The following is a 13,177-nucleotide window of genomic DNA, read 5'->3' as shown; positions in this document are numbered from 1 at the left end:
CAGAGCAGGGGTGGTGGGAAGCTGGAGTTGCTGTTGAGTTTAATCATATCCTTTAAAAAAGTCTGGACTTAGACTGCACTTTTGCAGTGTTTGCCTCTATTTTTAGAGGAACAATGTGGTGCCCAATGAATCCCCCATGAATCGGGGGCAAATATTTGCAGTTTTGTCTACACCAACATTTAGAACTAAATTACTAGTATTTGTGCCTAGAAATGTTGATGACAGGAGACATGGTTGAAAATCTGGACTGTAGGTTTTTTGTTCTGTAACATTCAAAAAGGCTTGCACTGAATTGCTGGAGGGGAAAGTTGCATAACTGTGTGACCAAGCACTTTTCCAGGGGGAGAACGAAATGGTGGGTTCGGGGGCTGTGTGTACCTGACCTACCATCTTTCCACAGGCAGGCACGTTCCCTCTGGCATAGTCTGTAAGGCTTTGTCCTTCCAAATATAAAGAGCTAAAGTTAAAAGAGCTTTTGCTGTTCCCTGCTGGAGTGTTCCCTCATGTTTTTCTGATTAGCCTCAGAAGATACCAGAACAAGCCTGGTCTTGGAGCACTCTTCAACTTTGTACCAGAACATTTGTGTACAAAATGCTGGGCTGTTTGTGGGTGATGGTTGTGTTGTCTCAGAGCACAGATCTCAGCTTTCCTTTTAAATTGTACCAGCAATATTCTTAATCAGTGTTGTCTAGGAGCAACAGTTAAATGCACTTTCCAGCATCCCTGAGTGTTGGTGGGTGGGAGAGGAGACATATTTTGGTAGTTTGCTGCTTGTGGACAAAACATGAAATGTTCCTCTAGACTTTCTGGTTTGCTTTACAGTCTTTCAATGAAAAATCACTTTAGGACTCAACTTCTAGGTGTGTTTTGGTTTATTTTGTAGTTGGTGGTGGAGTGGGTGGTGTTGGAGTAGCTCACTTGCCTTATGAGATGGCCTAGTTGGGGTTCTGTGAAGTTCTGGTTTGTTGCTCTTTCTTTCATGATAAAGAGAACTACAAGTGCGTGTCCTGTGCCTGTGGCCTTTAGTCCGAGGAGCTTGGTGCACTGCTGACACTGAGGACTGCTTAGCTGCCCAAATCCCCCATCACTGATGGTGGTAAAACCAGAAGGAATCCCTATGACCAAAACTTGTAAGACTTCTGGGACTGAAGTTCAGTTTGTCTTTACACAATTGCTGGCTGCGTATATAGATGTCCAGAGAGATGATTTAACCGTGGTTACCCAGACGGTCTGTGAGCAGAGCCAGCCAGTGCACCGTGTGCAGGCTTGAATGCCGTGGGAGTCGAGCAGTCCTCCAGCTTCTGGCACAGCCGTCTTCGCTGGGTGCCAGATTTCTCTGTGATTGAGCTCCTACAAAGCTGTGCTGTAGCCCGCTGGCGTTTGGACTGATTTCCAACCTGAATCGAGGAGGGATTTGGGATGTTGAAGGAAGTCTATAGAACTGCCGTGGCTTAGGCCCAGAATACCCGAAGCCTCTTGTGTGATGTGGCTGCAGCTCGCGCTGACCGACAGCCTTCGGCTGTTACACCAAGGGTGGCACAAGAGGCAGAGGATACTCTGCATGGGTATTGTCTCAGGATTTGCTTTCTGTAACTTTATTAATCCTGCCTCGCCTTGCAAAATCTCTTCTTTCATGTCTGCTCTTGGGTATGAAGTTGAAAGTATTAAGATACGGCGAAAGGAGCCTAATTTGGGTGCGGGCAATGGTAAATTACAATTACGCACATCTATTATGTGACTTTCCTGCTTTACACATACGGCTAAAGCTAGTTAATAAATTTTAACATGAGAAAAAACAGTTGTGGTCATCTAGTAATGACCCCTTGCATAACTTGGATAATAACCTCTCTGAACAGCTTTGTTTGAACTAGCGTGCATACTCTTCCTGAAACAGCCAATCCTGGTGTTCTTTTAAACAAGCATGAGTGATGGAGAAATTCCACTGCAACCTTAAATGCGTTGTTCCAGTTGTTTCTCTCTGCTGCTGAGAGACTGTCTGTGTCTAAAGACATTACCCTATTTCTAATTTGAATTCATCTAGCTTCAACTTTTAAGTGCTCATGTCTGTTATCCCTTGTGCTTTCTAGACTGGGAATTATTGTTAAATCTGAGTTTTTGTAGGTACTTGGAGCTTTTGGTTAGCTGTCTCGTTCTTTTTTCCTTTTGATAAATAGACTGAGCTACCTGAGCTTTTCATTGTGGCCAGTTTTCTATTAATCATTACTACTGGCTTCTTTGAATTCACTTCAGCTCTTCCTTCTTAAAGAGCAAACACCAGAACTCATGTAATGGTTGTGCCAAGCATTTATCAGGTATAGCATAATCTCATTTATTCCTACTTTGATATTTGCTGTTTGTCCATGTAAAGTATTCCTGGCCAAATGTCTCACTAGGAATTCACTCTTATCTGACTGTTAGGACTCCCCAGAGCAAGTATGTCATTCCCAGATCAGTCTCCTCTTTTGGGAGGGTTGCTGTGTATGTTTTGTTTCTAGATGTGTGACTTAGCAGTTCTAAAGTGCATTTTGGGTGCTGACTGCCTTGTTAAACCATTCGTCTTACTCTGGTCTATCAGGAATTTGTCTTCTCTCTTACCTGTGTGTTTGACCAGCACTGAGGTTTTCTGTTGTTAATCATAGATAGGCGTGTTGAATAGCATAGAAACAAAGGCAGATCCCTGTAGGATTCTGTTTAAAACACAGCTTCGTGACCATACTTTGATTTTTCAGCTGAATTGTAAAGCCTATCCAGTTAGGTGTGGTGTTCTGTTGTGGTGGGGTTTTTTTGGTGTTGGTTGTTGGTTGGTTGGTTTTGTTTTTTTTTCCCCTTCCAATCAACCATACACTTTCAAATGCTTAAGGAAAAGGGGGCCTTTCTGCTGATACATTCATGTGTGAGGACTAACTCGAGATTTTGTGTATTTCTTGCAGTTGCAGTCTCCTCCCTTTAGGTTTGAGTAACTCATTGATTTAATAATTGCACCTCTCCTGGTCTGGAACAAAGCATATCTAGTGTTCACCTCTGACTTTTTTTCTAAAGTGAAATACATGTTCTCCCAGGCTGTGTGTATCTTGGGTTACTCACCAGTTAACATGTAGCTGTGCACTATAGAAAAAACTGCAAGTGGACAGTCCTATATGTTAGATGTTATTTTTATGCAGGGCATACCCTTGCAGCTTTCTGCTACCTGAAAGAAGCAAATGGGACTGTGGGTGACGCAGAGGTGGGCTTTGCAGGCTTGCTTGCCTGCATCCTTTATCTCTGGAAGTTAAATGGAAAATCTGTGGTACAAAGGCCAGCTAAAAGATGGATTACAGCTGACAAGCGTAGTCAGACTGTATTGACATAAGTTTAGGTTAGAGAGAAATAACTGCAATTATTCTGCAGTCGGAGATCTTTGTATAAAATATTGCCCTGGTTGTAGATAGTGTGTGTGTACTCGTTTTTCTGTGGGAGACAGAGGAACAATGACCTTGTCGTTAGGGTACTAGCCAGGGGCGTGGGAGACCTGACTGCAGTGCTTGTGTTGCTATTTGAGTGCAGGCTTCAGCATGTCACAGTCCCAGATGCACTTATCAACATGAGGATAACAGTATATTCCTGTCTCAGGGGAGTGTTGTGGAGAAAGATCTGCTACAGATCTTCAGGCCCCCAGACACTTCATTTCTACAATGTTTATAAATATTGCGAAAGATGGATAATACCTGATGTTAATACCTATTATACTGCTTGATTTTGTTCTAGAAAAGGATGCTTGTTAGAATGGGAGTGGGTGCAAGGAGTTGTTATTCAGCAACTCTTCAACACTTAGGCTTTTACTGAAGTTTTGAAGGGAAGTGCAAGAACGAGGTTCTGCATTTGATATAACTGTGATTGAATGTGGTGCTTATTTATTTTGTAACAAGCGATTTCACAACTTGAACTTAAGTTTTCAGTGATCTCATTTGAGACAGTCCCACAGGAAGTCCCTGTTACATCTGTGATGTTAATGTTTAGGTTTGTTAGTGTTACTGTTAATTATGGCAAGTTTCAAGACTTTCAGTGGCCATGGAACTTCCATTCCTGAAATCTTCCCAGGACAGCAGGGCTTCAGGTGAGTGTGCTGCAATTCATTTCTTCTCTGTTGCAGGTGTAGAGAAGGCTTTCTTGGAGACTACTGTCAGTACAGAAACCCCTGTGAGAGCAACACCTGTAAGAACGGGGGAACTTGTGAAGTTGCCTCTCTGATAGGAAAGCCTACCTGCAAGTGTGCTCCAGGATTCACGGGAGAGGACTGTCAGTACTCAGAATCACACCTCTGCTACGTGTCCCAGCCCTGCCTGAATGGAGGAACTTGTCATCCCCTCGGCCAGGAAACGTATGAGTGTGTCTGTCCTCCAGGTTACACAGGTGGGCTTCTGCATTTGTACCTCCAGGCTCCCTCCTTTGTGAATTGCTTCATCCTGGAATGTTCTGGGGCAGCAGTAATATGCTCTCAAATTTTCTAACTCCAGCACAAAAATATGAGAGGAAGTCTAAATGACTGCATGACCAAAAAAAGCAAAGGGGAATAGGGACTCAAACTCCCTACCCTTTACACGTCAGCAGAAAAACATTTGGATCTTGTAGGGTTGTCCATGTGGGAAAACTGAGTGCAGAAGCTACTCTGGAGTGGCTGTTACACTTTGAATTCAGAGTCTAGTTTCTAGGGAAAAAAGACAGCAAATTTGTCCAGCAAAAGCTTTCTGTGGGAAAAACTATAATTGGATGCCTGAGGGGAGAAGCATGGAAACTTACTCTTTTCACTCTTGAAGGGCATGTAGAAGAAGAGTGACTGTCAGTGTATAGTATGATTTCAGGTCATGGGTTACTTTTATAAATCACAACATTCTATATCTTGCTGCTACCTTGTAAATGACTTCATACTGTAACCGCAAGTGAATTTTCGTTTCAAATGTAATACTGTAAAATGCAGACATCAGTTTTCCTGTGATAATGCAAAGATTTAATACACTAATAATTTTGAGGTAGCATGAAAAAAAGTACTACTTTCCACAGAAATAATGTTCTGTTAATCTGTCTCGGTTCCCTACAGGAAGGGATTGCCAGTGGATTGATGCCTGCACATCTCAGCCTTGTGCCAATGGGAGTACGTGTACTGTGTCTGGAAATAAGTTCTCCTGCATCTGCCTGTCAGGCTATACCGGCCCGAAGTGCGAGATTGATGTGAATGAGTGTGTCACACCAGGGCTTTGCCAGCATGGTGGGACCTGTGTCAATTTGCCCGGTTCCTACCGCTGCCAGTGCAAGCCAGGCTACACAGGGCACCGCTGTGAGAGCGTGTATGTGCCGTGCTCCCCGTCGCCCTGCATGAATGGAGGGACCTGTCATCAGACAAGTGACTTCACCTTCGAGTGCAACTGCCTACCAGGTAAATGCTTCGGAGTGCTTGGCTTTGTAGTCTTGTCTCTGCACTCCTCTCTGTGTTCTTCCGAAAGCTTCTCCTGGAGTTTGTGTGCGATATGTCTGTAGTGGAAGGTAGAAGGGAGAGAAAGGTCAGCAAGGCGGGAAGCTCTGCTAGGATGTTAATTTCTGAGTGTTGGAATTTCGTAATGTGGAAGGGAAGGAAAGGGAAGGCAGCTGGAAATGGCAAATTTATTTGGAACCCGATTAGAGGAAGAGAATCAAATAGGTAAGAACTATGAGGTAGATTCAAGGAGGTTAGGATGGTATCTCCTAGTGCCTATTTGGAATGCAAAATGCCAATAACACAAGCCTCTATAAATACATAGTTTTGTGTCAGTAAAGGCCACAGTTAACTTCAGTGCTTGAATGAATGCGTATCTTTCTCCTCTGTCTTTACCCCTAAAACACATTAAGTTCTATTATCTTCCTTTTTTTCTTCTCCAGTTCCTCCAAATCTAGCAAGATATCATTTCCAACTCACCACACCTTTTTTGTCTCCAAATAAATGATGACTGCTTGTTTTCTGATGCTGTTGGCTGCCCTGAGTTCATCCACAGCAGGGATGATGTGCTTGCTCAGGATCACGGGCGGCATTGATTTTGTGTGTCAAGCTGGGCTCTGGTCACCCAAGGCACCCGTCTCTACACGTGACCTTATGTCACCTGCTTGGAGCCCTGGTGGTCTCATCCCTCTTGCTCCCTATCCACTTGTCATACTCGACCACAGAGCAGTACTAGTCGTCTTTGCATATCAGAGTATTTTTAGGCTGGTATTTTTTTACTGAGTAATTCAACTCCATGGGAAACTGATTGTTTGGAAATGCTTTTGACTAGACTTCCTACTTAAGTGTATTGCAGTCTGGCATACAAGCAGTTGGTGTGTGGTAATCTGGAAAAGTAAACTCTCCCCCCTTAAGCCTTTCTCTGTTGTTATTTATGTGAAAGATGTAGCTGCCATAACAGTTTAGGATGAATGTAGAATGACGGTCTTCTCATGAGGATCATTTGGAGTCACAGGTATGTGTGGAAAGTGCATTTAGAACTTGTGAAAAATGTTCACTTTTTGGAGATCTTTTCTTTAGGTGTTGACTCACATGACCTTAAATGTACATTGCCAACCTTAGCAAGTGGCTGCTCAACAACTTCCTGGGTTGCCTGAGCAAGCATGTAACTGAAGAATTTATCAAAGTCGATCTTAAAATAGAAGGATGGATCTTTATTTTTCAAAGCAATTATTTCTAACTATGCTTGAAGAAAGAGTGCTTTGAAAATGCTGGTGTCTTAACTAACACTTCCTCTCAAGGAATTTATTGCTTTTCTACTTTGCATCATTTTAAAATGAAATTATAAACCAAGTATCTCTGGATTAACGGTCATGATCAGAATTTCAGAATTTTCTGAAAGTCATATCTGTTTAGCCAGTTCAAGGACTTTAAGGCCTCATGTGGGATCAGTATGGTGGGGGGAAGAAGTGGGGAAGATGAAATTGGAGGGACTTGATCCTGTAAAGCTGATAAGACAGTTTGCTTTAGTGATTCCCTTACAGCCATACAAGACTGAGTAGAAGCAGATTTTCCCTTAGACAAGTGTGTGGGCTGGCTGAACTATGGTCAGGAAATGAAAATGAGATTACTGTAGTAACAGCTACACATCTACACTGCTCACACATTTTGGATCATTAGCTGCTTTTTTTGACTTCTTACACCATGTGTATAGTGGGGTTGAGTTAATGCAGCTTTGAGAGCCTTCACGTCTGTATTTCCTGTATTTGTTTGAGTTGGCCATGCTGTTTTGCTAGCTTGAATTTTTAAAACTAGTCATTTGAAAAACAGCAAGAAAGGGAGCTGTCGTAGAGGCCCGAATGCTTACAGTAGACTCTGATAAAGGCAAGGCACTCAGCCATTTCTTCCCCCTTGGCGCAGAGCAGAATTTCTGAAGTGTTGGAAAAGGTTTTGTCTGGGAAGGAAAGGTCAGCAGAAAGAGAAGAGAAATGGTGGCCTGTCACGCCTAGAGAGGATGTGAACAAGGCCTGCTCCTCTGCAAGAGTGTGCCAGGATTATGGAGTAGAAATTCCTCTTTGGCCTCCCTCTCTGAATTGGAGCAACGCCGATGATACTGTGACTATAAATGGAATTGCTCTAGCCCTTCTGGACTGCCTTAAGATGTTGCCATCTCTCAGGGTTATGGCCACAGATGCAGGAGGCATCTCGAACTGCTGGAGTGGTTTTTGATATGATTTTGCATCTTGTGACCTGTAAAACTACTTTGAAGAAACTGTTCAAGCAGCAATTTAGGCATAATTAAGCTACTTCTGGCCTGGCCCTGAAATGGTTTCTTGTTTCCTGTAGACATTTTCTTCTTGGCTTTTCAGCGAATTTAATTTTTTATAAATGCAGATACATGAGAATAAGAGCTTGAAAATGTAGGAAAACCCTAGAACCTGGAGTTACATGTCACAGCAGCCTTTTCTGCTGGTGCACAAGTACTGTGTATGTCACTTGTGGGTGTGCACAAACAAATCTTGCATTGGGTAATTAATGAAGTCATGTGTTAAGTCATAATTTGATGGCGAGTGTAAAGTGGAGTTATATATACTGTCACTATTGCATGTGTCTGAAAGGTAACCTCATTTTCTATCCATCTGGTGTAATCATTTTTCCTCTGGGCTTTGTTGATTTAGGTAGAAATGGGATTGCAGACAAGTGAGCATGTTAGGTCAATCATAACAGAGTAGTAGTGACAAAAATATTTCCTTGAAAGAGACTTAACCTGAAGCATTAGCAACTCCTTTAAATAGAAGAATGAGCTTGTAGTTATAAATATTTGACAAAAAAGGAGTTCATTTGGCAACTAACCTTTAATGGAATGTTAAACAAGTCAATAGAGGAAGTTCTTAGCTGGGAAAGTGATTATTCATTGTTATCCATCAAAATAATTACCCATTAACTAAGATAAGGACCCAAGGGAATTCCAAGGGCTTGTTCAGGAAACGATCTGTCAGGCTGGAGCAGGCTGTTTATGAGAGCTGGAACACTTCCTGGGAAGAGGAAGTAACCTCACGCCGGTTCCTAGCGGAGCGTCACGCTGTGCCATGCAGTGAGCATCACCAGTGGGGTCTAACACACCCTGAATTTCCATGGCAGGAAGACTCTGCTTGCTGGGATTTGGAGATGAGCACCCTCCTGTGGGCTGTGAGGTTCTCCATGCCAGCAGCCCTGGGGTATACCAGGTGGAGTGTGTGCCCTCGTGCTGCAGATGAGTTGACTCTCTGACCTGGAGTAGCCCAGCTCAGTTTTAGCAGTCTACATCCCTAATTTCCCTTCATCAGGCCCTAAGTCTGGCAACAACTTGACGTTTTCGTTCAGGTGTCCCCATTACTAATTGGTCCTGCAGAAAAGTCTGAGGTGTAATTTAGAGGTTGAAATAAGGCTAAGGAGTAAGATTTGAAGGGAATTGGGCCTGGTGCTCTGGAATGGGGTGGAGATTTCAGATGACATAGGAATAAAGTTATCTGCTTGTGTCAGTCTGTGTACTAGGGGAGGAAGAACATGCTGTTAGCAGTGGGAACGCTTTTCCCCTTGAGGTTCTCATTCCTTAGTTTGTTCTTGGAGATACAGAGCAAAAGTCAGGATGTGTATTCCAAACTATTCTCGTGCAGGGAGAAAGCAAAGGACAAAAAGTGAGTCCCAGCACAGAGGGGAACAGGAAATAGAGTCAGGTGTCCAAATACATCAAAACAGTGAACTCTGTGGCTTTCTGGAAAAGAATCAGATTATATAACTGCGAAACTAGATCCTGGGATCCAGCTAGAAAAAAGCTCACATATCTCAGAGCAACTTCATGCTTGTCATGCTCAAATGTAGGTGTGTTGGCCCAGGCAACCATGACTCTAAAGGGCTGATTTTAAGAATGAAATCTAAACTTCACTAGGACAGGTTCATTTACAAACTGAGCAGATTGCAATATTGCAGTGTAAGGGGGACTTGAAGAGGACACAAAAATCATCCTTTACAGCTTTTAGGTGTTATGAAAGTAAGCCACAATTGTTCTTCAGAGTAAGACAAATTTAAAGGGAACTTGGAAGTTACCAAAAAACCCAAACTTTTATTTTCTTTAGCTGTGCAATCAACATAGTGTTGTCTTCCCCGTTTCAAGCCTTCCTAATTCCCTTTCTGCTGGAGATGTCTTTTGACTGAGCACACTTGTCTGTGTGTCATTTCTCTTGAACTTTTTTACTGCCTTGCCTTTTTTTCTTTTTTATAAGCTCTTTTTTCTTGTCTCAATTCTACTGTCATTATTGCTATCCTCTAGCTTTTAGTGTGGGAGTAATGGTTTTCTACATTTGTGTGAGGTGTTTGAGGACCAGCTCTTAGGTGGTAGTGTAAGTGGTTAAAATGTGACAATATACAATGGCTTGGTGAGGTTTTTAGTATTGGGTTGACTTCCATGCTTTATTATTTCTCAGAATCACTGGACCACTTTAAATTTGTGTGAAGTACAGTGAGATTCATTCCTAAATGCTTGCTGTCAGGAGTTCATTTATTAGAAAGTAGGCTTGGTCTTCATATTGTCAGTACTGAAGGGATAAAAACTTTAACTTTGTGTCTTTGTGGTTCTGGGTGTATTTCCATGCTGATCACGTGCTGGTGTGAGTGCAGTCTGTGGTCAGTGGGATGATTCCTCTCAAGTTGAAACACAAGCTGATAGAACACCCCTGCGTTTTACAGCTGAGCCTTTGCTCATGCTTGGTAGCTTTATATAATATTCAACATGGGGGTCTGATACTAATTGAATTCCTTTGTTGTTGTTCCTCAGCAGCTTTTGCCAGGAAGGTGCTGCTGTAATGATTAGAATTCAGGCTTATATTGTATTTCCTCTTAGTTTTAAGCTTCCCTACTGTCATGAAATTTCTAGGATCTTGGGTGGAGGTCAGAAGGGCTGTGAAGGCGGAGAGTAATATTGAAGGTCTTTTGGTTTGGGTTTTGTGTGGTTTTTTGTGGGTTTTTTTTTGGTTTGTTTCTTTTTAATGTTGATGCTGTTCCTTGCTGATGGATGCTAATGCACTCGGTACAGCTTGGAACCAGCACTTCTCATCGCTTCTGCCTCACCTGTACAGCTGGAGAAATTCAAGAGATGGGAATACACACAGATCACCTAAGTCTCTTGAGAGCAGCAGTAGTCTGGAGAAGCTGCCTCAGAGATTTATAGTCTCATCTCATCTGCCACACAGCATGATCTGCGCTGGACCAGATGTTGCTCAGAGGGTCTGTGTGACTTGACACAGATGTTGTGGAAACGTCTGGAACAGGGCATCAAAAGTAGAGGGGTTAAAGCATAATTCTGGATGAGAGAACTCTGTCATGTTAATATTACATTCCAAAGCAGTGAAGAGGCAGAGCTGATGTTTTAAATTAACATGTGTGTTCTGGAATCATTTACTTCATCCACATTAGCATGCATCCACTTGTGCTTTGATAAATAGCGCTCTCATCGAGCAGAAATAGCAGGTTTATTTAATGAGGCATGAACTAAATCAGCAGGGGAAATCAAGGGGAAGACAGATCATTGAAAACTCCCTCCCCTAATGTATCCACTTCTTTGAAAAGGAGAGGGAGATCTAGCAAGGATGATTTGTCAGTGTGGCTATCTTCATTAGAAGCTTGGGTTTTCATTGGGGAAGGGTATCTGGTTTCTGGTTTTTGGTCAGGGCTTAGTGTGTAAGCATCACTTAGGTGGTGGCTAATTTGTTGATTGACTGACTCGTGTAATACCAAAGAGGGCTGGATCAGGACTTTAGAAGCTCATTTTCAAAGCATGAAAGATCTTTCTTTGACGTTGCCAAGGCAGACTGTGTTGAACTATTCATGACATGAACGCCAGGCACTTTTTTGCCATGGGAAAAGCTTGTCCTTGCTGATGTTCTAACTGCAGCTTGGTGGGCAGTGACAAGCTTATCTCATAGTAAACTGTCTTGGTCTTGCTTTGAATGGTTTTTGAATGGTTTGCTTTGAATGACAGTGCTCCTTAGTCACTTAAAGAGAAAATCCTTGTGTTTTCTGGTTGTGAAAACATATTTGGCTGTCTACCCACGGTAGTAGTGTTTTAACTATGTCATCTGACCTGCATGCTATTAGCAAAGGCATTCAACAGAGTCTCTGTTCAACGTGCTACATGGAGGTTCCTCAGGATTAGGTTAACAGGGCGAATGTTTAAAGAAGAAAAGAGGGCAAGCTGCATGAGGGGTGAATTCTCTTCAAAAGAGGTGGGAAGCCCATTTCATTCTGCCGTGTCTGTGCTTTGTCCAGGTTTCGAGGGAACCGTCTGTGGCCACAACGTTGACGACTGCCCGAATCACAAGTGCCTGAACGGGGGTGTCTGTGTGGATGGTGTGAACACCTACAACTGCCGCTGCCCGCCCCAGTGGACAGGTATGTGCTGGGCAAAACACACACGGGGCTTGTGGCCTTCGCCGAGGCACAGCGGGAGCTCTGCCCAGCTGAATGCAGAGCACGGCTGTGCCTGTTCCTGCACCCCTGGCAGAAAACTGCATCAAAGCCACCACAATGGATGGCAGTTTCCCACTGCAGTATTCCAAGCATGCATGCATGGATTGGCAGACAGGTACTGTGATTCCTGAGCTGCAACACAGAGCTGCACCTCTTGTGTGGATTACTTCACAAGGGGATGTATGTTTTCCAAAAGTACAGAACGTGGCTTTGCTGTTGCAGGTGTGTGCACACTGCAGTGCTTTGCTGATACATTTGGGGGTAATTTTAACCTGGGATAATGATCACATAATAGTCATGCTGCTGAGGAACAGGGCAAATCTGAAAGGAGGAATAGGTTGGGGAAAAGGAGGGAAGAGAAGTAGATGTACAGACAGCTTATGGGTTTGCTACTATTATTTTCCTGCTTGACTGATTTTTATCTGGAGTAGCAAAGCTACTTTTGCTTCATAAATGAATCTGTATTACTCTGAGTCAGTAGGGAAAAAGAGTGTGAATTTCAAGAAAGTGTTATGCATGACGTAAGGAAGCAGCTTACAGGAAACTCAGTGTCATATTTAGTTGCAAAATGTCTCCATACCTCAAAAATAAACAAATACCTCCGGTTATGGGGTGAGCTTGAGTCATATTAGTCATTCTTAGCTGGTGCACTTTTTCAGTTGAGTATGCTTTTAGCCTTATTTCAAAATCATAGGTAAAAAAACCAGACTTAAAACTGGGTTTAAAAAAGCTTTTTTCCTCAGAGAACATTCATTCTTACTGTAAACAGTTTGTCACTAACTGCAAAGGAAACTGCCAGTTAAGAACCCTCATTAGCTTGAAAAAAAATAATTCTTAAATGAAGTTTAAAGCCACATAAAAGAGTGAAGTGCACCACAGCTTGCATAGCTCTGTGAAACTAGGTGTAAATAGGAGAGAATGAGTCCTCCCCTTGATGAGCAAATGTCCTTTCTTCTGTACTGCTTCTCTATATCCTTAAAGCATGCAGAAAGTGAGACCTGTAAAGGAAAACATGAAGGGAGCTTGGGTGTGGAGACAGCAAACCCTTAGTGACCCCTAAAATCTTGCTCCATGCTGCAGAAATGACTGTTACGACTTCCAGTGTCTGTCAGTAGCAAATTAATCTCAGGCTTATTCCCAAGCACAGAGAATATGATGCTCATGAGTGTATAATCTAGAAGAGATTATTTTGCTATCATAAGTTTAGCTTGGTTTACAGGATTTGGG

The 13,177-nt window shown here is 42.7% G+C and overlaps 1 protein-coding gene across 3 annotated transcripts in view; it reads left to right on the top strand.

Annotated features, from left to right (window-relative positions):
• NOTCH2 (notch receptor 2) overlaps positions 1 to 13,177 on the top strand; it is an 85,188-nt gene that overhangs the window by 15,477 nt on the left and 56,534 nt on the right. For all 3 annotated transcript variants that reach the window (XM_064664371.1, XM_064664372.1, XM_064664373.1), the window contains exons 3-5: positions 4,130 to 4,389; positions 5,075 to 5,410; positions 11,750 to 11,872. In XM_064664371.1, the coding sequence (XP_064520441.1) occupies positions 4,130 to 4,389; positions 5,075 to 5,410; positions 11,750 to 11,872 (719 nt within the window). The remainder of the gene's footprint in view (positions 1 to 4,129; positions 4,390 to 5,074; positions 5,411 to 11,749; positions 11,873 to 13,177) is intronic.

This window comes from Pseudopipra pipra, chromosome 9 (assembly GCF_036250125.1).
Source record: "Pseudopipra pipra isolate bDixPip1 chromosome 9, bDixPip1.hap1, whole genome shotgun sequence".
Classification (NCBI taxonomy): domain Eukaryota; kingdom Metazoa; phylum Chordata; class Aves; order Passeriformes; family Pipridae; genus Pseudopipra; species Pseudopipra pipra.
This window is presented reverse-complemented; position numbering and strand designations above follow the sequence as displayed.